Genomic DNA, 26,865 nt, shown 5'->3' with positions numbered 1-26,865 from the left:
CGTGCCCGATTTTAAGCACACACGCACCCTCTGTCGCTCCCCTTCCCAACATCTCTCAAATCGGACCTCGGGGACGCGCTCAGATCGTGTCGCGCAAGTCAAGTCCAATGCGACGATTTGGCAGGTAAAGCGCTTTTTTTATTTGGGTACACCGGCATAAACGCACTCCCTTCCGTCTTTCCATCCGCTTTTCATCTCCATCCCCTTGGAGGTTACATAGATGAAAAAAAGGGTAAAACAGGTGAAAGCCTCTGTGTATCAAAATCATTATTTTTTCAGGATAATTAAAGGATCATGAAGTCAAAAGTAGACCTGTTTGAAGGTCCGGACGGTTTTATTTCCCTTTGTCGGTGTATGTGACAGACCGCCCCCCCCACCCCCCTTCTCTCTCTCTTTCTCACTCTCCCTCCTCCCTCCCTCTCTCTACATCTCTGCATTCGCCTCTTTTAGTCGTGTGGGAAGCTCAGTGAATGCGGTTGCAGAAGAAGCCAGCATACTTACGCGCCTGACACGGATACTGCTCTGTCTTTAGAGGAAGGGAAAACAAGCCTGCCTTCCTCTCCATCAACTCTCTATATTGTCCTCCAACTGGATTTCTTTTCTCTCTTTTTTTGGCTTTAAGAAATAACAACATCGCCTCACTACAAGTTTCTGTTTTTTTTTTTTTTCCAAACTGCATCTTTTGTGGAAGGATGGGAACGAGAGAAAGCGCAGAGTTATCAGCAGCTCCTCACTTGCACTGCAGCGGACTAAAGGCTGAATAACTGCATTATTCATTTTTACGCACCGGTTTCTGTGTTCCTGACTTGTCTCCCTCTCCTTTCTCTGCACTTTTCTGATTTATGTGCACCCAAAAAGAAGCGTCAGTATCAGGAAAGCCAGTATTTTTCATCGGAATTATTTTTTTTTTAAATAAATCCCGTTGGATGGGCACTGAAAAAGACTAATTTCTCCTCCGCTGCATGAAAATAAACTGACTGCTTGAGACAATAAGACTGGATTTACGTCTCCTAACTGGGAAACATGTACACATAACCCAGATGGGAGCTTTTTGGCTGCTGTCGCCATCCCAAGCTTTATCCCGGTGCGCAACTTCACCCGAAACAAACCAACATTTATTCTTTCGGATCGTTGGGGGTTGCTGAGCAGCGCTGAAGCCAGACGCACAGCGTTGACCATCCTCTTTTAGTCCTTCTCCACAACAACCCCAAAAATGACGGACTTCTTCCACCGCATCACTGACCACCTTGCGCCTTTTTTCACGCCTTGGAGTCGCCGGACGCGCCTTCAACATCTCTAAAAGCCGTCTGCTTCTCTCCTTCTCTTTTTCTCTCTCTCCCTCCCTCCCTCTCTCTGCCTTTTCTTGCTCTCTCTCTCTCTCCTCCTCTCTCTCTTTTTTTTTTCCAAGCCTCGCTCTTTCTCTCTCCTGCAACCAAATGAACGCTCTCCCATGGAGGTAGTACAACCACCTTGGGGACCGAACGACCAAAGGGGTGATTTTTCCAAGCAAGAGGAGCCCGTCAGTAAAAGGCGCATCGGCTGAAATCGGAGCTCCCCCTCCCTACCCCTCTCCTTTCTCTCCATCTCCACTGCATCCCCCCCCCTCCAGTGTGCCTGGCTCGGGTTGATATACAGTAGCCTGCATGGGGATATAAGAGCTGGAGAAACCTTGTTGCGCCCCTCTAACTACGTACGTTTCACTTCAGCTGGGAGAACTGTTCCCTCACGTCTCCATCCATGTCTCACCAAAGCTGCCCCGTGTCTCCGGAGGGAGCTGCATTCATTACCACCTCGGCTTTGGGTAAGTCTTTATATTGCACCCTTGTTAATTAATGATGGCTTGAAATTGTCACTGATTTATTTATTTTCAAATTTACGCAGCGCGTCTTTCTCCATGTATTTGGTGGTTACAGTATTAAAAAGGATTTATGTGCTCAAACCTTCTCAATATGTCAGCGATGGGCAGACTCTCAAGTCTTCATCTTCTCCTCGCTCTCACAGTTGCTCTCCTAAATAACCTGAGTGTGCAGCTCACAGTATTGCTGCCTTTAGCTTTAGTCAAAGTATTAAACCTAGTTTGCTTGGTTGGATTATTTCTAAGAATGCCGACAAGGTGGCAACACAGAGTTAAAAACATCATCCAACATGATGCTGAATGCTTCAGCTGCCAAACTAAGATGCATAAATGTGCTGCAGTTCAAGGTTTGAGTAATAGTGAGAGCCTTCCCTGCAGTATTGAAAAATCAGCATCAAGTATCCATCTTTGAGCTGATCTAAAAATATGATTAATGATGTGAATTGTGCAGGATAGCTTGGTCATTTCTCATACTTAAGGGGGAAAATACAAGTGATTGATAAGTATAGTCAGTATCAAATATACATTTTGATGGTTTGCTGTCTGTGTTTGTGTGTTTGTGTGTGTGGGCTTCTCTCTACATACGTATGCTTTTGTGTGAATGCTGCTGCATGCAACTTTTTTTCTTTCTCCGAAGGTTACTAAATGGTTTTCTGGGGGAGGATTTCTAACCGGCGAGATGCTGCTCGTATTCCTACTGGCAGCCTTTTCTTCCTCCATCACCGGCTCCTTCTCCTCCTCCCTCTCCTCCCCCTCCATGTCGGACGGACCCCAGATGCCAGACCCGTCCCCCTCTGACTTGATGGCTGAGACCTGCAGCGCCTGCTCCTGCATGTCAGTGGAAAACGTGCTGTACGTCAACTGCGAGAAGATCACCGTCTATCGGCCCACGCAGCTCATCCCGCCGGCCTCGTCGCTCTACCACCTGAACTTTCAGAACAACTTCTTAATAATCCTCTACCCAAACTCGTTCCTCAACTTCACCCACGCTGTGTCACTGCAGCTGGGAAACAATAAACTTCAGAACATTGAAGGTGGAGCGTTCATGGGGATGAGCGCTCTCAAACAGCTGCACCTGAACAATAATGAGCTTAAGGTGCTGCGAGCGGACACTTTCCAAGGGATAGAGAACTTGGAATATCTCCAGGCTGACTACAACTTGATAAAATACATCGAAAAGGGAGCTTTTAATAAACTGCACAAATTAAAAGTGCTCATCCTGAATGATAATCTCATCCAGGCCCTTCCTGACAACATATTTCGCTTTGCCTCACTGACACACCTGGATATAAGGGGGAACAGGATCCAAAAACTTCCATATTTGGGGGTTCTGGAACATATTGGGCGCATTGTTGAGCTGCAGCTGGATGACAACCCTTGGAATTGTACCTGTGATCTAGCACCTCTAAAGGCATGGCTTGAAAACATGCCTTATAACATTTTTATCGGTGAGGCCATATGTGAAACACCAAGTGACTTGTACGGGAGACTCCTGAAAGAAACCAACAAACAGGAGCTTTGTCCCATGGGAACAGGAAGTGACTTTGATGTTAGGATGCCCCCTGTAATGCCTGATAATGGGCAGCCACCCTCCAAAACGTCCCCAACCACAGTGGCTCCTCATATCACAAAAGCGCCAAAAACCACTGACTCATCTAAGATTTACGGTAATGGTATCGTGGCTGGTTTACCCCCCTTTGGAAGAAATAGTCAGATTGTTTCCTCTCAGACACGACCCCCTCCATTGTGTCCACAGCCCTGTAGTTGTAAAGCCCACCCTTCTGACTTTGGCATCAGTGTCAGCTGTCAGGAGAGGAACATTAAAAATTTAGCTGATCTCATTCCCAAACCCCCAAATGCCAAGAAACTTCACCTTAGTGGGAATTACATCCGTGACATTAGCCCCACTGATTTTCAAGGGTATGAAGGCTTAGATTTGCTACATCTTGGCAGCAATCAGATTGTTACTGTCCAAAAAGGTGTTTTTTCCAACCTCACTAACCTAAGGAGACTGTATTTGAATGGAAACCAACTAGAACAGCTACATCCAGAAATGTTTCTGGGTCTTGTAAATTTGCAGTACCTATATTTGGAATACAATGCCATTAAAGAAATCCTAGCGGGCACATTTGACCCAATGCCAAACCTTCAACTTCTATATCTCAACAACAATGTTCTGCGGAGTCTCCCAGCCTATGTGTTTGCTGGTGTCTCCTTAGCAAGACTGAATCTAAAAAACAATCACTTCATGACCCTGCCAGTGAGCGGTGTCCTGGACCAGCTGCGATCGTTGACCCAGATAGACCTGGAAGGGAACCCGTGGGAGTGTTCCTGCGATCTAGTCGCTCTCAAACTCTGGCTAGAGAAGCTCAGTGATGGAGTGGCTGCCAAAGAGGTGAAATGTGCATCCCCTGTGCAGTTCTCCAACATCGAGCTGCGCCTCTTGAAAAATGAGATCTTGTGTCCTAAACTTGTTGCGAGACCACCGTTTATTCTCACCAGCGCCACCCCTCTTTTGACCTCAGTGTCGCCTGCTGGAGTTGGAAAAGCACCGCCTGGAGGTCCTGTGCCTCTCTCCATTATGATCCTTAGCATTCTCGTAGTGCTTATCCTTACTGTGTTTGTGGCCTTCTGCCTTCTGGTGTTTGTCTTAAGGAGGAATAAAAAACCAGTGGGCAGGCAGGAAGGGCTTGGCAATCAAGAGTGCGGCTCTATGTCTTTGCAGCTCCGCAGGCACGGACACAAATCTGGCAAAAAAAGCTCCATCCCTGGAGACGACTTAGGAGCTGAGACATTTATTCCCCAAACTATTGAGCACATAGGCAAGAGCCACACATGTGGCATCGGCCGCTCCTCAGACATGGACGCTGGCTTCAAGTTTGCAGACTCACAGAGGCAGAAGATCATCCTCCGCAACAGTGCCGACAAGGATAAAGACTCACTTTCCACCTTGGAGCGCAACAAGCGTCTCAGCACCATCGATGAACTCGAGGAGTTCCTTCCTCACCGAGAGCCCAGCATGTTCATCCAAAACTTCTTGGACAGCAAAAGAGATTTCAACAGTATAGGGATGGGTGGTTATGAGATCCGCTACCCAGAGAAAACACTGGATAAAAAGATGAAGAAATCATCGCTGATAGGTGGGAACCACAGTAAGATCGTGGTGGAGCAGAGAAAAAGTGAGTATTATGAGCTCAAAGCCAAGCTCCAAGGAACGCCTGATTACCTGCAGGTGCTTGAGGAGCAGACTGCACTGAGTAAAATGTAGGGATTCTGTTCGATTTAGTGCATTGATTTCACCGCACATACAGTATATGAGGAAGTCAGACACAGCCAAACACATCTACCTTTTTTTTTCTTTGGCCATACACACAAAACACCACACAATCTCTCACTTTCTGTCTTCATCCTTCTCGCTCTCTCTCTTTCTCTCTGCAGCCACACATGCACACACACTCCCACACACAGCAAAAAAGTGCCTTCTGGAAACCCTTAATGACCAATGCAGAGATGGACAAAATGGCTCCACAGAACAAATGCTATAGCTAAGATCAGTGTGGATCTATTTTACAGTTAAAGACCCTTTTGGATTACCCATGCCACTACATGTATGACTCCCACATACATACAATAGCACCCTAAAAAGCAACCAAACAGTCATAGTGTTTTTGCTGCTATTGAAATGGGTACTTATCTCCTTATTTTTGTTTCTTCTTCTTGTTCTTTCCTCCTCCTTTTTGTTTTTCCAACCAAATCAAAGGGTCTTGAAGACTTGAGAGTAAAGCCGCCCATCTTCAGCCCTCTTTTAGAAAAAAAAAAAAAAATGAGAATTAAAAAGGAGATCACTTTGGTTGTTCTTTTGCTTTGGAAAGGCTCCAGTATCTGGGATGATATTAACACAGTTGGTGACTCAATGGATGCTACTTTCATTTTGTTTTTTGTTATTTTTTATTCACGTGAGGATATCTATCTGTTCTTGGGGATGCGTTCAGGATTCCAGTGCAGAATCTCTGCCATGTTGTCTGGATTACACATCTGCTCTTTACCGGGGGAGGCTCCTCTTTTCCATTCACGGTAATCCAAGGCACTGCAAAACTCTTTTTTGTGGAATGATTTAATGACTTGTTCTCTTTGTGTAAAGAGCCATGTTAAATATAGTGTCTTCTGAATGGAGTTGTGTCCCTCTTCGGAATTGCTACGTACAGTAAATGTATGTTTTGGGTGAAATCTAACGGCACATACACTGTCAGAGGACATTGTTTCAGAAAAAAACCCAAGGATATCAAAAATTACAAAGCTGCTTGCTATGTAAGCGTAACCTGGAATTTATTTTGTAAGTCTTACATTATTTGTATCTGTGGGACTGGTTTGTAAATTACAAGGAAGGACAAAGACCTCCTCACACACATACACATAAATACTGTACGATGGAGCATCATCATCAAGAGACTACAAGCCAGAAATGTCAAATAAACCGCTAATAGAATTCAATCGGTGATTCAACTCCCTTTGTCAGTTCTCAATTCGTAGTAAAAAGAATTTAACAAACATAGTTAATTTATTTTTCTATGCAGGATTATTTAAAGAGTTACTGGTATTATTTAAAAGGAATAATACACAAAGAGTGGAAAGGACTTGATTGACTGATGCATCAGAGCTTATTCAGGCCACCAGATGTGACTGCTGAGTCGATTTATGGGTTTTTTTTGTTTCTCAGTTTCTCTGAAGAACTCGACCCGCTGGACGAGGGTTGTTAAATGTGGTATGTGATGTTTCCTTTTTATTGTGTCGCACGGCAAAGCTGAGGCCTGATAGAGTCTGTGAAGTTTCAAGCAGTTTCCTTATTCTTATATCTCCCACAGTATCTTGTAAAAGGTTTCTTATTAACATTATGCAACCAAAATAAATGTGCATTAAACTTGATATGGTTCCAGAATTGTTGGGATGGGGGAAACGGAGGTGTGTTGCGAGGCGGAGAAGGCTTGCTAATTGAAACTCTAAAATTGTTAGACTTGGACAGAATCATATCATAAAACATCATGTGCGATATTAGTAAAAATGCTCAGTCATGATGGCTTCAAGTAATTTTGTTTAATTTATTTAGTTTGAGGTTATATCGTCAAGGAAGGCTCCTTTTCAAAATTCTTTTATCAGCCTAACTCTTTCCGGTCCTTATTTAAAAGTACTGTTACGTTAAAATTATGAGTGTTTATTGACATTACAAATGAATAGAATGTATCTTGGAAAGTATAATAAATACAATTTTCTATCGGTCATAAATCTCCTGTATATTGGTTAATTTTCTCTTGTATAATCATGTTGAAATCAAGGTATTAAAATCAGCACCTATTTGCACTGTGTCCACCCATTTCTTGCAGTTAACATCCTCTCAGGGTGCTTTTTATGAAAACCTTTCTCAAGCTAAAAATGCCAATTCTTTTATACCAGGGGTGTCCAACTCAATCACTGTTCTCTGCTGCTGTCTTGGCCAGGACACTCTTGAAAAGGAGATTTTAAATCTCAATGAGGTTTTCTCCTAATTAAATAAAGGTTAAATAAAAAATACAAGAAAATCACAGCAGGGGCCAGATTCTGAACTTGGGTCTAGCCTGAGGGCCTGACAGGAATATATTTAACCATAAAATGTAAAGCTTATTTTCACCACAAATGAATTATGGGGGTAAAATTTTGGTACTGATGATAAATGATTTTGCGATTAAAAGGTGAACATGATAAATTAAAAAGTCAAAATCTGTGATAAAAAGTCAAACTTCTGAGTTTCAAAGGTAAAAACATGACATTTAAAGTCAAAATAATGTTTTTAAAAGGCAAAACCTGAGGTAGAAGACTGAAACCATGAATTTTAAAAGTCAAAAACTGAAATAAAATTCAAAGTCATAATTTTTAACAGTCAAAATAGGAGGTAAACATCAAAATCACGAGTTTCAAATGTCAAAATATGAAATAAAATAATAAATCATGCATTTTAAGGTAAAAAAAAAAATGAGATAAAATTCAAATTTAGGGGTTGATAAAGGTCAAAATGTGAGATAAAAGTCAAAATCATGATTTTAAAAGGTAAAAAAAACAGATACAATTAAAAATCATGAGTTTTTAAGGTAAAAAATGAGATAAAAGCTAAAGTTAGGAGTTGAAAAAGGTCAAAACAAGATAAAAGTCGAAATCATGACTTTAAAAGGTCTAAATAGGATTTAACATTTAAAATTATTAATCTAAAAGGTAAAAATATGAGATAAAACATCAAAGTTATGAGCTGTTAAGGTTGAAATATGAAATACAAAGTCAAAACCATAACTATTGGTCATAACTGTGAGATGCAGAATTGAAAATATAGAGAAAACATTAATGTCTTCCCCACGTTCCTGACTTTTTATCAAATTATTTTTACTGTTTACTATTTCTAATTTTTATGGCTCAACAAGGATATTATAAATCATTCTCAGAGTGACAGACCAGTAATAATTAAATGATCATATGATTTGGTGGGCTGGGTATAACTGCACCGTGGGCCAGATTTAGCCCCTGGGCCTTGAGTTTGACACCCATGCTTTATACCCTGCTAGGAGTTTTGTACCAAACAAGTTGGGTTGTCTGACAGTGTAGTTTTGGACAGTCTCCAGCTCAAGTGACAGACCTTTGTACTTGTTTTGTACATGTTCAAACACTGGCTGCCCTTCAAGCAATTTATGTGTTTGCTTAGGCGTTCACTTGAGGAAACTGCTGCTTGTTTCACTTTAGACCATGAAACCTGTCTCTTGCTTTGCCGCAGTTACATAATTGGCGTTTCCACAGGTTTCCTGAGTTAGAAATATCTTAACATTCACAGTGTAAAGAGTAACTAAGCACCAAGACCACTCCTCTCAGCTGAAATCCTGTGTTTATGGGTACTTAGTAGTGTTTCAGTCAGGACCACTTTGTATGTTTGGTGGTGTGGCTGTTCTGGGACCCCCCTGCCCTTCCACAAGACTATATAGAAGGCACTAGGCAGGAACAGCACACTTTCCTGCTCTTCCTATACCAATAAAGAAAGCCTGGGTCAGGGAGAGAAACAGCAAAAAAAAAAAAACAAGGCAGGCCAGGCATCAATCACAACAGAATGACATTAAGTAAGGAACAGAATGAAGGAGGAGCTGGGGTGGAGGTGGGTTGCAGGAGCAGCTTGCAGAGAAAGTGGCAGAGAATAGCCAGATAAGAGCAGTTTAAATAAGGCAGCATATGAGCCTTAAGCCAAAGCGTGCTTCGAAATCAGCTGGCTGACAGCTGATGAAAGTTTACACGAGATTAGCTGATCTTAATTATGGCTTGACTAGCGACCTGCCTGAACCAAAGCTATATTTATGATCAGTAAGAATCCAAATATTTAAGTATTTAATTTCAAAATTACATTTCAGACATATGCATAGAGAGCGCCTTCTACAGGCTCAAACCTCTTTTATCTGGTGGAGCTCGTCTCCACAGAGTTCAACAGTACCAACCATTTTTCCCACCGCAATTGAATTTAGTAGTAGCAGCCAATAGCTGACACTCATGGGTTAAAGCGATCAGCTTATCAGTGATGTCACTTTGATGCTCTAAGATTGTGGCTACAAAGATTAGGTGTTAACCCTCTGAGACTGATGTTATATAGGACAAGAAGAGAAAGAGGTTATAAAGGCGTGAATCACTTTTGAACCATAAATCACAGCCACTTACTTGTGTCCCTTGTGGTAGCCGTCTGTTTGCCGCTATCTATGCCTTCATAGCTCCCACAGTAGCCCGCCTTGAACTTGGGTGACTATCCAGGGCATTCAAAGATGAAATCTTCACCAGAAACTGATATTGAACACCTTTTTTTATTCATTATTTAATCTATTTTTGATCATCTTTGCCACTAGCATCGCATTAGCAACCATCTTGTGTTCTTTCAATGTCTGTGTGTAGGTTCTCATTCATTCAGGTCATGTTTATCCAGTTCTTCTTCAGAAAGAGCAATTGTAGTTGCTTGAGGGACTTTTTGAGGGAATTTTTTTTCACTTTCTGGTTCCCAAGAGATGGGAGAACAAGTTTGTGAACAAAAAAAAATCTTAGTCATTATTATTTACTGTCACACATAAAATCTTTGAGTTCCAATTCTTTTTCTTGTGTCTTTTTAGTCCCATTAATATACTTTTTTTTTTTTAATTCAAGTGACATTACTGCAGTAGACATATTCTTTAAGCCTAAGTTGTCCTGAAAAAAACTGATTTTTAGAGCTTGACTGTGAACCACAGGGTTGATATTTTACAAGCTTTTTAAGACAATAAGCCCAGGCGAGAGACAGTGGTTAAAAAACAGCTGAGGGCTCAGAGGGTTAACAATGTTTCTCTTCAAACGAGGTCAGTAGCATATAACCGTGCTTTCTATATGACACCATCATTCCCTCCATTTATATTAAAATTACCGTTTATTTCGGTAGTGGTTGACAGCGCTTTTCGCCAATCAGAGATGCTTGCTGTGACATATTAGGATTGTGGGCTTTATAGTTCTATTCCCTGAGATTGCAAATAAATCCTGTATTTTCTTAAAAATAAGTCAACACCATAAGAACTTATGTGTTGTAAGGAGCATAATGCCTTCATTTAGCACTCATGATAGGTCCACCTTGGATGGTGATGGCATTGTGGCTAATTATAAAATCCACAAAACTGTGTGATGTGATTAATGGAGACAGAAGGAAGGGATGAGTCAGTGTGTCTTATTCTTCCCTCCATCCGCTACATAATGTTCTAAATACATTTATTTTGGAAATACGGTTAGCTGAGACTTGGGGGTTTAGTTACTCTTTAAATGTGCTGTTTTGTGGTTTAGATATCATTAAAAAAGGTTAGAAACTCTTCTTTAAACTGATTTTCTTTTATGTTAATATCTCATCATTGCCATTCTGACGCTTGTGTTTTTTTTTTTTTTTTTTTTTTTTACCTCTCTTTGGGTTGATTTTAGTGGCCATAGCTCCTACATTTGCTCTTCCCTTTTAAGCTTTTGAAGCATCTGGCACTCTCCCCCAGCAGGTATCATCTCTCCATCTGTTTTAGGAACCCATCAAACATTTATACTCATTCCATTTTTAGGGTTAAATATTCAGATTTCCTTTTTTCTATGTTAATCCAACCTATGGGGCTTTTGGGAAACCAAGTAGCAGAAAGTATGAGTCATCCAGATGCCTGAGAATTGTCCTCATTAATTATTAATACCCTTGGCAGTTATGAACTAAAAAAGGGATGTAGGGGGCTGGGGGGTGGGGGGTATGAATCTGATATGTCCACCCCTTCCAAACTCTCCCTCTTTGCTCCCATACCCTGAATTTTTCCTCTTTTAGATTTCCAATCCTGCTGTATCTCAACAGAGATGGGAAACCATAGGGATGTTTTAATAAAAGAGTCAAATTGGCTGGAAAAGTGTTCTTACAACCCAACGTTTTGCTGCAGTCACTTGGCTCCCATGCAGAGTTCGTTCCAGGGAGCTTCAGGGGTCCTTGAGGGGCTACAGTAGCAAAGCTAGAGATCATAGAAATATATTGTTTTTCACTATAATGTAAGTCACTAGGCACTGGTATAATGAAAAATGTACAAGCAGCCTGATGATTATTTTCCCCTCTCCTCTCTGCTGTTCCAATCTCACCAGCTGCAGGGACACACATAGCCTACACAAATGTGTGTCTAAACTGTAAAATTGTCTCATCTGATAGGGTTTCTGATGAAAGATCAACCTTTTGTGAGAGAAGCTGCTGTGAGAAATGTTTTGGATGAGTAGAGTAAGATGCATGAAGTGTGGAGTTGGCCACAAGGGGCGCTGTGAGCTAAGAACACAGCAGACAGTGTAAGATGGTGCAAGTGGGCTGCAGGAGGATTACAGATTTCTGAAGGCCTTTAATTCAAAATGAATGTGAAAGCAGGAAAATCAACATTTAATTAATTCTATTTGAAGTTTTGTCTTAACTTTGCCCCTTTGTCTGTGATTTAATACAAAAGGACATTTCAGAGTTTACATAGCAGGTTTTTGATGATGATGAAAATAGAAGTAACAGAGAAGTATTTGCAAAAGAAAAAGAAAGAAAATTATTCTTCAAACTTTTCTTTTTGTTACATCATTTATTCACAATTTAGTGATCTCTTTTTGGTTTAGATGCTCTTGTATTCTCTTCAAATGTCAGAAACTCTGATTTAAAAATGGAATAATAGCAAATATGTTCTCACTCATAATTTATTTGTATCTTTCTGTTGTTTTTCATGAGGAAACATGATTTTTTTTTCTTAACCCTAATGTCTATAGGCTGCTTCTCTCTGCATGTCTAGCTTCTATTAAGTGATAATGAATCCATTTCTTGTATAATTGAGGACAAATGTGAAAACTTGAGTGTGCTTTGATAACAATTGAAGACAAAAAACATGGAGGTTTTTGTTAAATGATCAAATAAACAGGAGCATTGTCAGCATAGTTCAGCGGATTTATATGCAAAGTTGGTGCTTTGCTCAAAGCTGGTGGAGATTCAGTGTTCATCTTTTGAACTGGGCTGTTCCACATGTGCATCATATTTACTGAAGGTATTTTTTTTTTCCTGCTGTAAGTTTTTATCAGTTGTAAAGACGAGTACGCTGCAATTATGAAATCTGTCTTTCAAAGAGCTGATATGATTAAACCTTACAGAGTAAAGTCATTGCTCTGCTAAGTAGGAAATCCACATATCACTGTAAAACAAACTCTCACTGTCTTCATTCCTGCTCTGATTCATGCATCATTTTAAGTGGTGACAAAAGGCGATATCTGTATCTTTGTCTGAGCTGTAGTCCAGCTTGAACCAAAGATTTGTGACAAGATGAGCTGAAACTTGCACCTACTTGCAACAGGTTGCTCTGCGACATTCTATACTCGGTCATTCAATTTAAAATGGTTATTTCTTAAGTAATTGCAATTAATCTGTCCCTACAAGAGTGACAGTACTGCTCATTTACAGGTTTTTCACGTCATGAGGATGTATACATTTGTGCTATCCACGGCGGTATGGCAGTGATTCATCACTAAACATCATAGCGGCAGCGAAATTCCACAGCACAAACACCACAAATGCTTTGCTGGATCCATCTTATTACAACAAAAATATCTGCATAGAATAACAGATTTTCCACTGACAAATTAAACTCCTACAGTCTTGAATTTCTCATGTTTTAGCTCATTCTTTTGCGCTTCATAACTTCAGTCCCTAAATACACCTGTCCCCATCACCTGTACATTTTAAGCAAAATGTGCAGCCATTGAAGGAGACAGGAGTGTTTTCAAGCTGAGGTGTTTATGTTACAACTTAAAAAAGAGAGATGAAATCACTTCTGAGAAGCATTGAATGTGATATAGCTAAATAAAAATATCTTCCTGAAAAGGCCCTGTTTTCCAGCTGCAGATATGCAGCATGCGTGGTGCTGTATGAGACAATGGATGAGAAATTCAAGGCTGTATGAAATAAATCTGTCCTTAGAAAATTAATTATTCTTAGCAGAAACCTTGGTTGTAAGAATTCAGAGCTAGTAAGGCATTTTTGTGTTTAGATGTGCTGTGAAATGTTGCTGCCACTCTAAAAAACTAAAAAAAAAAAAAAAAGATGCAATTTATCTGATGTAACAAAATTGGCATTTATAGCCTTTCAAAATGAGATTTCTATTTCACTTTTTCACACTTATCTTCAACCAGCTGTCTTCAACTTGACAAGCTGAATCTCAGGCAACTGCATGAAATAGCCTGATTCAAGCTGAAACAGCTGCTGTGTCTGTTGCCAGCGACGTCTTTTCACGTCGAGAAACTTCAAAGCAGTCTGGCTGCAGTCTGACGGCCACTCTCACAGACTATTCATCTGAGACGCTCCTTATCTCAAAACTGAAGTATCGTAATTTGCCAGTACGATGTATTTTCTTTTTTGTTTCTTTTTTACTTTATTGATAAAGTTTGGCAGCTACATTCATGAAATAACCACATTGCAAAAATTACAGACTAAGCAACATTTGATAAATGAAACAGAGAAAAGGGTCAAGGTTCTTCTCTAGGATTAAGTTACGTATCAACTCATTTTAGGAGTAGTTATATGACTGGTGGCTTAACTTTGTTAGCTTTAGCTAAAGCTAACAGCTATGTGGCAACATAATTAACATTACTACAAAAGTCAATATATCTAAGTCATTTTTAGCAATGTAAGCTTTAGCATAATATGTAGCTAAAGCTAATGTAGCTGCCTAGCTAAGTTAACTTCAACAATATCAGCTGTAGCAAACATAGCTGCTAACAGAGCTACTTGAGCTACACTTGCTGTCTTTTTTATGCAGGGCCAGAGTTTTTCACATAAGCAGACTGTTCACTCTGCTTTATCAAACGTTTTGTAATCAGTTTTGGCAGGTCAGGCAACTTTTGGTATTCTAACTGTTACACTAACCCTTGCCCTACGCTTAAAGGGAATTTGATCTGATTTTATTTTTTAATTTTTATTTTTGCATGTATTTCCTTTGTCAGATATGCAGTGTGTCAGATAAACGGTGTGTGAGAGTAGCCATCAGAGATGAAAGGTCTGTAGCTAGACCCCTCTCCAGATCTTTGGTGTGAGCTGAGCTTAAGATCTCTGTTACTAGGTTTGTTGAAATATCTTGCTGTAGGGCTCCCTACCATTTAGAACAATTGAAAATACCCAGCAATCAATTCACTAAAAAAAAAACAAAAAACTTTATTTGTCCCCAAGGGGCAATTTAAGGCACTTTAGAGCAGCAGCATTACAAACAAGTTAGAAACAGGTTAGAAACAAAGTGTCAGCTGACAGAACAATAAAGGCAAGACAAAGGTATGTACAAATCTAAACTTAAGAGTATTAATAAAGGAGCAGAAAGAAAAAATAATAATAATGCAATGCAATAAAGCAATGTGTCTAAATCTCATTTATCTTTAATTGAGTAGATTATTTTATCAACTTGACCTCACTGAAAGGTCAAAGACAAAGATACAGTAAGATAAATTATGATCTGCCTTACTAAACTAGCATTGATGTTAAGCTAGTAAACTGATGTTAACTCTATTTAGTTAATGTTTGGGACTTCAACATTACATTATGCTAACATATCATCATATTAATGTTTTGTAAATTTGATACTAAGTAGCATGATAGCTACATAGCATTCCCATACATCACATACTGTCAGTATTGAAAATGATTTCTCTTACCTTTTAGCACTGGGTTGTATTGGCAGCTTGGTTGTCTACAGTGTCATAAAGGTGAAAGTCTATCTAACAAGAAGCAGTCCAACGATGAGAGGGGTCCTTTAGATCGATGGGCGAGTAGCCCAATCAGGGCGCTAACAGAGGGTCATTTGGGAAGTCAAGAACAAAGAGCTTCAGGAAAAGATCTATTAGATACTGAAAATACATTTTGGACAACTGCTGTGCCTGGAGACTGTCATTAAACCCAGTGACCTCTTCAACAATGATAACATTTCAAAAATTAATGTGTCACAGTGTGATAAATATAACCTTTATGTTTTACAGTGCTGCATCTAAATTTGTCAAAACTAGTGATGTCATTAAAAAGTGCGGCCCGCGGGGCCATCCAACTAATTTTACAGATGGAAGAGAGTCTATTTAATTCCCTTCAGCTAATTCAACTGTTGTGTTGTGTTTAGAAGCTTCTGGAGGAGCTTTACGGATGGATAACTACTGATGAAATTGGAGGTTATCTCAGACTTTTGATGATATCTGTTTGAATGAAAAAATCTTCATCAGCTTCCCTGTTGAGGCTGCTTTAATTTGCTGATCACTGTTTCATTAGAGTTCACAAATTTAATCATGTATAAGCTTCCATGGCAGATACTGGTTTCAAAAACTCTGCACCAGTCATTTGAGTTATTTGCACTGAAGACTGTTTTTGTTGATTTGGAATTTTGTCTCAAACTAAGGATAATAGACTTTCTGTTCAGATATGGCCCTGCTTTTATTTTGGAAGAAAATAGGAACTACAAATAGATCGAAAATAATGTCAACATCAGATCTGTATATCTGATTAAAATCCTGAGTAGAAACACAATATATGACAGTGTATTAAGGCCACCCTAATAGATAGATAGATAGATAGATAGATAGATAGATAGATAGATAGATAGATAGAGAATCTGTTATTGCGTGAGATAAAAAGTCATATTTGTTAGAGGTGATAAAGTCCTATTCTTATTATAAACCAAACTCAGATTTCTAAAGTTTTAAAAGTTTTAAATTTCAGGGGAAAAAAATAAATAAATTTTGGAGTTAAACCAAAAATAAATAAATAAATAAAAAGAAAAGAAAAGTTTTTAATGTTAAAAATGGATGACATTTACATTCATTCATACTTTCTTGACATTAATATCTTGAAATTGCTGAATCAAAATATCTAGTTTCTTTCTTGTAAATTTATGACTTTTCAGACTGAAGATTTTCCTTTCCTGTAAATTAACAAATTCTCTTTATTGTTTACATGTTTTAGAGTGGCCCTAATGCTGTCGTAATAATGAATAGTTTAAACAAACAACCTTTCATTAGAACAAGAACAAAATTGATGTTTCGTTTTTCCAATTAGGTCCTGGGGGACTTAGCCTTTTTTTTTTTTTTTTCTTTCTTTTTTTTTTTTTTCCAACCTGGGGGAGGGGGTCAAGGAAAAAGATTGAAATTCAGTGAACTAAACAGAAAAAATAGCTTATTATTGATTGAAAAGGAAAGAAGTGAACAGAGAAAGTAAAAATTTGGAAACAAAATAGATGCCTGTGAGTATTTTTCAAAGTGAATTGAGACATTAAGGAGCAGTGGTTTAACAAAAAGTGTACTGAGTGACACTAAAGCATGCAATTAAAAAAAAAAAAAAAAAAAATAATAATAATAATAATAATAATAATAATATCTATTATTATTATCATCAGGGTGAAGAACAGTTGTTTTGTAACAATAAGGTAGGCTCTGACCTTAAAGCCTTGAAGACACAATGTAGCACAGTACAGAATCAATAAATACATTCTCCAGAGAGCTCCATTAATTCAGAATCCACATTCAAAATGCAGTAGCTTGTGCTGCACAATGGCCATCTTTGATGTCAATTTGTAATAAGAAGCTGATTTGATCTTATGAACATAATATTGCCATAAACATCCACAGTTTGTCCCTGTAGAAAAGGTCCAGTGTGTATTCTAGGTATACGTGTAAGATGTGCTTGTATCAAGATTTGTTGGAGTGAACATTAACTATCACCACTTTTATTTTTCCTTTCCTGTTACAGTTTTTCACATCTAGCTCTAGTTTATATTGGAGTCATTGTCTGTCTTTACACTCCCAGTTGTGCCCCTGTGTTATTTGCTTTAATCACACTGTCATTTTCTGTATGACACATTATTAAGCTGTGGGGGCACATTTGCAGCAGCGGTGGCTGATGTCTGCATGATGCCAACAATGTGCTCAGGAATGGTACTGGAGCATTTTGGCACTCTCCACGGCCAGGCGGCCATTTGAGGAGGGATGAAAGGGGATGGCATCTCCCTGGTTACCACAAATTACTCAATGCATCCCCAATGAGAGGAAACAATGCTTCACCTCCCCACCAGCTGCCTCATTAAACATGAACAAATCCACCAGAGGTGGCCTGTTGTAGCAGCTAGGCGGCTTATTTCACACCTTTTAGTGACATTCATAGTGGGAGATTAGCGTCATTTTTGTCATCCGTCTGTTGAGGCCATCACAGCCTCTGGGGTCAGACTCTAGAAACAAATCAAAATCATAGTGCAAATGGTGCATACTTCCATAATATGTTTTATTAAGAAGGCTGTAAATTGCCTTGATTCTTGTTCCAACATTACTTATTCTCTGCTTTTGTGGTGGCTGGATATTACATGAAATGAAGATTTTCTCAGCACTTTCAGGGCCATACTGTGGAAATTAATTTCATTTATCGTTCAAATTCTGCTCTGTGAATATGATTTTTCTGTTAGAATGTCCTGAAAAGAATAATGAGTTCCTGTACGAAATGAGGTATTTCTCCATCACATAAAAAAGTGACGCATGCCCACAAAATAACTGAACGAACTAAAGTAAACGTCACATTACAATGATACTGCTGTGACCTGTGCAAAAATACACTCAGTCAGTGTTACGCATTTTGTATTGAATGTCATGAAGCATTATCATCTATTTTACGACCTTTGATAATTAGAGCTTTATTTTAGGCACAATGTACAGTCATTTTCTCTCTAATTTCCTGATTATATTTTGCTTAAATGATGGCGTGTAAACTTTAAAACCAGAAATTACTGGGTTGGCTACAGTTTATATGTCGTCACACTGATACATGATGAAGTTACATTTTCATTAGCAGGGCCATTGAGAAGATGTTGGCTGTTTAACTGTCTTTGAAAAGTATTTTTTCAGACTTTGCTGGCATCAAGCCAAAGACTCTTATCTCCAAAATCCCCACTTTTCAGGGAATGGACAAGATGCTGTTTTTTTTTTCAACTAATTAAACACTGGATGATGACATTTTTGGACACCTTATTGCTTTAAAATCTGTTTAAATCCACTGACAGATGCAAAGTGTGACCAATAGCACTGATTTATGAAAAAAATAAATAAATAAAAAATCCTGAAAAATGTATATATGAGTTTCTGGCTTGACGCCATTGTAGATTTTTTTCTGCAGCAAAGATACAACATAGTAACATTCCCCTGTGATATTCTCCTAATACCCAACATGTTTTCACTGTCATTTTTCAGAACCTGGTCAGCAGTGAGCTTCAAAGTATAGAGATCTAGCTCAGAGTCAATGTGAAGGGTTTCACATCAAGATGGCAAGAAAATTTGCAGCTTTCAAAATACATCAGGCATCCAAAAATAGATAAGAAAGAAGCCAAGCCAGTAAAAGTAGATAGACATCTGCAGATTTATTTTTTTTTACTGTGAAATATGACCAAAAATAGTAAAAAATGTTTAACTTCAGTTTTTGTTTCCAATTTGTTTGCCATTTGATTTCAGTGCCAAACAATTTGTTATCGTTATGGGGCAATTTTATTATGAATGCCACTTCAATAACTTACTGTTATTTTTATTTCATAGCAAAATATATAATTTGACTTTCTACTGAAAACATTTTTTAAGAGCTTTTTTTGTTTTAATTTATTTTACCCATCCATCTTCCTCAGTGGCCATTCTAAATTAGGAACTGCACACTTTAAGTTTAACTACCTGTCATCAGTGTTACATGACAGCTTATAGCTAAAACATTGTCCACTGTGGAACTACAGTTATACATTTGTCAAGTTTGGACACTGACTAAAGGCCCATGTTTGACAAAGTGGGTGTATGGACAGGTCATAAAAGAGGCCCATTTGTAAGTCGATGAATGGTAAATTCAATCCTATACAGCAGCTGTTCCAGCCCTTAGTGTGCCATGGACTGGTTTAATGAAAGACATTTTCAATGTTAGTGGGATAAATACAGCAAAATATAATGATACAAACAGCATAAAAAAGAGCACCATAGTGCTGAATGAGTAGACACACGAGAATCCCCTGTCATAATAAACCCCTATGTTGAGTAGGATTCCTGGTGTTGTCTTTTAAAGGCAGTTTTTTTTTTTTTCTTGGCTATTGTAGGCTCTACATCTGTCTCTTCATTGAGCCTTTCCCCTTCTCATTTTAGATAGCTTGTAGGCTTTATTTGGGTATCATGTGACTGAGTCCTGGCATGTGTCAAAAGGTCAACAGGCACAAATAAGTGGCATAAGGGAAGACAATTCAGGCTTTTTTCAAAATAAAGTAGCTTTCTGACTTTGATCGTCAGTAAAACAGAAATTAAGTTATGTTTCACCATTTTTATGCTGATGACATTCTGCTTTGCTGTTTATTTTCATTTCTCTATAGCTTAGAGCAGCCTTTCCCAAACTTCAGTGCACTGCAGCCCAATTTTAGACCTGATTCTCTTCTCAAGACCAAAATCTTCTGGGGACATGTTTGTTAATTCTTAGACTTACAAACATTTTTTACATGTAATCATGTATTTTCTGATGATTTAAAACTTTATTTAAGTTTCCTAAATAATGTTTATTGTTTATATATGAGCTAAAAGGCCTCTTGTGGCCCATGCTTTGGGAAGCACTGCCTTAGAGGTATTCTTTATAATCGTTCGTTGTATTGCCAATGTTGTCATCCACAGAGTCAAGATTGTCATTTTGTTTAGGAAACTGGATAAAAAATGCTACTAGATCATGATGTAGATATCTTCTGTTGCTTTTTTCGAAGTCCCAATCATGCTTTTGATGTTGAAGTAATGAAACTACAATCACAGTTACAATCTATTAAAAATTCTAACATTTTTATGCGGATTACATTCAACTCTACTGCTCTTTCAAGGAAGATAAACCAAATAAAATCTTATTATTTAACTGACTGGTTGTCTGCCACCAAACATGGCTAAATAATAATTTCTTGCAGTTGCCCCAGACAGTGTTTCCTAAATCAAGCAAAAAAAAAAAAAAAGTTCTCTATGGCTCCTCCATCCAGCCAAGTCTTTTTAAAACCTGGGAGCTGTAATTGTTAAAGTTATGTCTTTGGACTGTTATTGTAAGCAGTTAGTGAGGAACTCCTTTTCCATTTGAAAACCAAGATCTGTGTCCTCAGCTTCTAAACTGAAAGGATTACACTTGTATATCTTTATTATGATGCAGCTACTGTGTAGTTGAACAAGAAGCTGTCTTCAGAATGTAGCTACAACAATTTTAACTAGAACTAAGACTAGAGCACATATAAACCCAGGCTTTAATGTCCCTTTGTTGTAAATTTTAGAATTACTTTAAGATCTTTGGGGCTCACTTACATGTTCAAGCCCTATCTGTTATTTCTTAAGGGCCTATTCTTTGCGCGAACACTAAGGTCATCAGACCAAAGAGTCTTGGTGGCCCTCCATACCTGTTTTAAAACTCACAGAGATTGTTTCTGCCAGACTGTAGCACCCTGACAATAGAGGGCATGTCCGCTATTAAGGAACAGCTGAAAACATTTTTATTTAGAGATGCTGAATTTAATGGCTCTTTGTAGCTGCACTTGTGTCCCTGTGCTTTGTTTTGTATCTGTCTTCTTTATTTTTTGATTCTGTTTTAAAGAGTGCATCATATCTTGCTGTGAAACACTTTACTGTGCTATATAAATAAACTTGACTTATATACTTACTTAGCTTATCACATACCAAGATGGGTAATAAGGAAGTTAGCGAGGGGGAAAACTCATAGTCATGGTCTAAGAGTTACTAATTAGAGCTTTAAAGTAGCCAATAAAAGTCAACATGCTACTTACAGGCATGCATATAAGTACATTGTTAATGGTGAAAATGGCATATGAAGTGTGACTGATGGGACATACTGCGTTACGATGATGAAAGGATGCTGTCAGAATAGCAGAACTAGGCCACATCATTTTGGATCATAACGGTTATTTATCAAACAAAAAGCCTGCAGTGATAATGGTTGGGAAGTTAATCTCACAATGTTGACTTCAAGGTTAAGATTAAGGTGAAGTTTTAATCATGATGCGGCATAAATTCAGCACACTCACTCCTACTCCCACTGCTTACTCCATGCCAAAATGCATGAATCTGACTCCATGTGACACGTCAACATTAACCTCAAAGCTGCTGCACACCCACAGACCACCCACACAAGTGTTTTTCACTTATGTTGCCCGATTAGATTTCTTATCAAGACTGTGTGTGCAAACCATGCTTGATCAATGTCTCTGTCATCTTCATCACAGCAGACACATTTTAATGTGTCATAGCAGGAGAAGGGGAAAATAATTTTGTTAATTATTCTCAGTTACATCAAGTAAATAGCCTAGAACAGTGATTCTCAACCTTTTCCTTGGAGCAAGTTGCAAAAAATGGTGAGCCCCCCAGGACTAACTTGGAAAAAAGGATGCATTGCTGTCAAAGATTAGTGTTAACCTGAATTGTTTTCAGGGATAAGATCCCAGTAAAACAGGCCCAAACACATTTTGCACAACCAAAAAAGACCTTTTTTAACCATCCAGTTGTGTGTAACATTGATTTAAGTTATATACAAACCTTATTTTGACTGCCTCAGAGCAGACAAAGCCTGAACTCCTAGGCTCCCCCCTCAGGGGGGCCTGGATCCCAGGTCAGTAGCCAGTGGTCTAGAAGATGCTCACTCTATTACCAGTCCTGAAAACCCTTTAGACTTTGTCAACCTAAAATGGATGCTGTTTAAAAAAATGAAAATGTATGCTAACACAGAAACATCTGTTTTTATTCACTTACCTACATCATCTTTTTACATATTGCTGGCATCAGACCAAAACCTTGTATCTCTACTTTTCATATTTTTAATTTAGGACTTTTATTCCCCCATAACTCAGTACCAGTGGTCAGCCTTTACATCTGTCAGTGTGGGTTTTAACACATTTTAAAGCAATAAAAAGTCTCAAAAAAAGATGCTTGTGTTGACCATAACTGTTAAAACGAATCAAAAAATACAGTACAAAAAAAAAAAAAGTACAGTTTTTTTTTTCTTTTTTTTTTTAATTCTCTGAAAAGTCGTGATTTTGGAGATACTAGGTTTTGGCCTGATGCCAAAAAAAAAAAAAAAAAAAAGACTCACAGGTATCACTGGCATCGGGACAAAACCTTGTGTCTTCATTTTTCATGATTTAACAGGGGTTTTTTTTCGTAAATCAGTGCTATTGCTCACGCTTTACTGTCAGTGGGTTTTAACAAATTTTAAAGCAATAAAAAGCACCAAAAGAAATGCTTATATTGACCATTCAGTATTAAAACTAATGAAGATGAAAAATATAGCATTTTTTTATTCTCTGAAAAGTCGTGATTTTAAAAAATATCAGGTTTTGGCCCAATGCCAGAAAAATGACTCACAAGCATATCACTGTAACCTGAACAAAACCTTGTATCTTCATTTTATAATATCTAATTGTTTATTTTGTAAACCAGTGCTGAAAATAAGACAAAAAAACAAATAGCAAATAAGCTGGGAAAAGAATTATGATGAAAATAATTAACCCACAGTGATGACCATTTTTTAAATAAAAGACACGGAAGGAAAGTAAAAACTCTATCTTCATTAATGCAACAAGAGTATGATCATTAAAAGGACTACATCAGGAAAAATTACAAATTGCAGAGATTTTGTATTTATTGTTCTTGTTGTAATGTTAAGTGAGTATATTGGGGCTTGGATAGTTAGGTGCAATGCTTGGAAGCAGAGCTCTGACTCAGACTTGCCTGGTTTCAGTAAAAAGTACCCCAGGTGGGTGCAACATGACAAAAACTTCAGTTCAGTTTTTCTGTAGTTATCAGGTGATGTAAGCATGCGTCGTTTTGGAAAGTTGCAGAAAAAATTGCAGATGCCACAGTGCCATGTGGTGTGGAACTTCAAAGATTGTACTTGCCCTCGCGGCCTCTGTGTAGTCACATCACTAGAAGCTCTGAATTACTGTTCATAACTCAGAAAAAATATATGTAGAATGCAAATGAAACAAAAATTCCCTACATGATTTGCATGAAATACTCTGACAAAACAAAAACTGAACTGTTGAATTCTCAGTGTTAACCATTTTAGGGTTGATTTTACTCCCAAAGTGTAATTTTAACTCCATTCGGAGTGAAATTGTCTTTAGTGTTGGAGTTACTAGAAAGTGTTGATCTTTTCAGTATTAGTTCATCTCTGTAGAGAGCTCCGCCCACTGTCATTTCATATCTGTTGTTTTCCTATCATGCCCTTGAGCAGAGTGCTCAGATGTGTTTTAGGTGTTTGAAATGTGTTGAGATGTTACCTGTTACACAATGATCATATTTCTGGTGAATTATTGCTGTTTTTGATGTTAGACACTTTTGCACCATGAGTAAAGTTATCCACTGAGTTAGTCACTTCCCATCTAGGGCAAGGGAAGTAAAGAGTGGTGCACTTATTTCATCATTAAGGATGTTTCCTAGCTTTGTTGCTCCATCCTTACCTGAAGACACAGGCGTCCAATAAAAGAGAACTGTCTTTATTAAGTATGAAAAGCATATTGCAATGTGTCAATAATCAAAATGGTAAATACTCCAAATTTACATCTAAAATCAATGGACATAATATTGTGTTAAACATACATTTTGATGTTTCAAAATAGCATTGTGAATGTTACAAAATAACACTCAAAGAGAGTTACATTATTAACACTTCCAAAGTGTAAATTTAACTCAGAGCCTTTGAAAATTATAAACTCAGATAAAGTATTACATTTAACTCTACAGGAATTGAATTAATGCTGATGATTTTGCAGTGTACTACAAATAGGTGAAGCTGATGATTTTTTTGTAAACAAACTGAATATCCAGCCTATTGAAACCGGTTTACAGTATGGTGTTTTCAAACAGGTCCTGTTCCTTGCTGTAATCCCCCTTTTACTATTTATACTGGAATTTCTTTGCATCACTGAGCTGTGACAGTAGATAAATGCACCGCTATGAACATGTAATTTAAGAGGTATCTTTGTTGGTGTTTGGGATGTACGGTATAGTAATTGCTGATGTTATAGCCCCATGCCGTCATTAGTTTGTCTTGGCTCACATGGTACATTTTTGGAGTGCTGTTTTCTTTTTGCAACATGAGGAACATATGGCCCTCTGGAAAATGAATGAGAGTAAAACTTTGAATGGCTACTTTAGTAAAGTACCATTAACTCTAAATTATACTTTGTGAAAGTAGCTGACTAATGTACTTAACATCTCAAAAGCTTTAAATCACAGTCATTTGGTATCATCACATTAAAGCAGCCTTGAAAGTCATTAAATTCCTTATTATTTGACAGATTAGCCTTAAAAATCGTTGTTAAACCAATTCATGTCCGGCAGCTGCTGATTCTGTGCCATTACTGAGCACGGGCTGTGATTAATGTGCTGTTGTTTCCTCTGGGTGCAAACTTACACCTGTTTCTATTTTATTACATTGATCTGTGAGAGATCAATGAAGGCAAGGGAACAACTGAAGACAAGCAGAGGAGACAGACCTTTCGGGTCTTCCCCTTGAGGTTACGCACTTCTGTGTGTGTGTGTGTGGGAACACGTTTTCTTCTGCAGACCTCCCATGGGGTAACAGAGGCTTTCTCTTATCTCGATCTCTGTCTGATCAATAGCTTGTATATTATAATAAAACATAAGCTCTGTGGGAGAAACAGAGGGGATTGTTTAATTCCACAAATCAAGTAAGATATCAAAGAAAATCAACGATGTGCGATGTTTTCTTCTTTCATACACAGCAAGGTTTAGCTATACATTCAGGCCATGAAAAGGGTTTGACAAATACAGTGTAGTTCAGTCATGGTTTTGTGGATCATTTAAACTATATATTTTTTAAAAATCAGTAGTGTGCTGCAAATTTTATGACTGACAGGCGATGTCTAATGGCTGCAACACCAGGTAACTCGTGCAATCCTGCCTCAAACTGCCTGTAGTTACAACTGCAATCATCTGTCTTCCCTCCTCCTTGCATGCAAATCCGTCTTGTTTGCCTTTCCTTCTTTCCATCCATCCATCGTCTCATTTTCCTGTCTTTTCTCTTTGCTGTACCTGAACTGAATTATGATCCTTCCTTCTTGCCTGATACATTGTGATTGATTGGGCTTTCCAGCTAACTAATGAATTGGCCCCTCAAGGACGTGTAGCGGGCCAGCTCTGGTATTAATGTGGACTGTGCTGAAGGCAGCTCAAAGACTCCTGACACCACAGATTTAGCGCTTACACTGTTTGTTTGGATTTGGCTTTAGCAGGGGGTGTGCTGGCTTTAATTTTTAAATAGCTACAAATTGCATTTCCAATAGCTTTTGCATATCGTCAGACACCGGCATGCAGCAGGGGAATGATGGCCCTTCTCTTTTTGTGAGAATGACAGGGCAAATATTGTGTTGACTCACAGGTAATACTACATACGTATGTGTTATAATCACACACTGTGCAAAGTATTTGACTAAGTCTGGGTGATGTCAGTGTCAGATGCCATCATGAAAACCCTGTCTGAAAGTAACTGTAGCTCTGCTTAAATAAAGAGGCAGAGCTGGGACAGACCTTAAGCCTTTTGACAAACAGTTACACCCTGCTTGTTAGCCCACTTATCAACACTGACTCTAATGATGCATAACTCATATACTGTTAAAATGGTACTGAAGCTGGAGGCTTTACGTAACTACTCTGAACTAGTCCCACCAATTTTTTTTAACTAGGCTGTAAATTTGTTTATTTCTGCTGAAAGAAATCAACATGTTAAATTATGTGCATTTCACTGTCAGTGGGCTAAAACCTTGTATGTCCAAAATCCCCTTATTTCAGGAAATGAAAGGTTGTATTTTCTGTAAATTTAAAACTGAATGGCCGTACTCAGCATCTTTTAGGCACATTGTATTGTTTTAAAATTTGTTACAACCAAAAGCCCTTATTTATGAAAAAAAAAAAAAGAAATAAAAAAATAATAAATAAATAAAAATAATGAAGAATGAAGATACAAGGTTTGGGGCCGACACCAGAGATTTATGACTTTCTGTGCTTCTGCTACAAACCTCAAATGGACACCCAAGGAACTGCAGTTTTTACACTTTCGAGTTTGCTGCATGATTATAATGCAAACTATTTCATTTTTAATTCAGTGTAGAGCATATTTGTTTCAGACAGTCACTAAAAAACTTTTTTTTCCCTTCTCTGAAACAGCAAAATGGTTAATTTTGTAGTTATAATGTAGAAGTGTCATAGAGTTATTACATAGAAGTTTTTAAGTGGTGGAAAAAAGGTTTTGGATATGTCTCAAGTTTAAATGTATAACTCTTTTTTTCCCATCCACTGCAATGTTTTGAATTTTGAGTGATCATGCCACCCACATTAAGATTATTTTACTGTTAGACTGGACAGCCAAAGGTTCTTCAAAAAATAGCTGTCTTAACTTAAAA

At 38.2% G+C, this 26,865-nt stretch overlaps 1 protein-coding gene across 1 annotated transcript; it reads left to right on the top strand.

Moving 5' to 3' along the window:
* Nucleotides 1-639: 639 nt before the first annotated feature.
* slitrk4 (SLIT and NTRK-like family, member 4) lies at nucleotides 640-7,190 on the top strand. Its single transcript, XM_041797096.1, has 2 exons — nucleotides 640-1,801; nucleotides 2,493-7,190. The coding sequence occupies exon 2, from the start codon at nucleotides 2,535-2,537 to the stop codon at nucleotides 5,121-5,123; it is 2,589 nt and encodes an 862-aa protein (XP_041653030.1). The 5' UTR covers nucleotides 640-1,801; nucleotides 2,493-2,534; the 3' UTR covers nucleotides 5,124-7,190.
* Nucleotides 7,191-26,865: the final 19,675 nt, after the last annotated feature.

This window comes from Cheilinus undulatus, linkage group 10, assembly GCF_018320785.1.
Source record: "Cheilinus undulatus linkage group 10, ASM1832078v1, whole genome shotgun sequence".
NCBI lineage: Eukaryota > Metazoa > Chordata > Actinopteri > Labriformes > Labridae > Cheilinus > Cheilinus undulatus.
Note: the sequence above shows the minus strand (reverse complement) of the source record. Positions and strands in the feature narration are given on the sequence as shown.

Coding starts and splice junctions, on each gene's coding strand:
- slitrk4 (XM_041797096.1), top strand. CDS start 2,535: ATGCTGCTCGTATTCCTACTGGCAGCCTTTTCTTCCTCCATCACCGGC.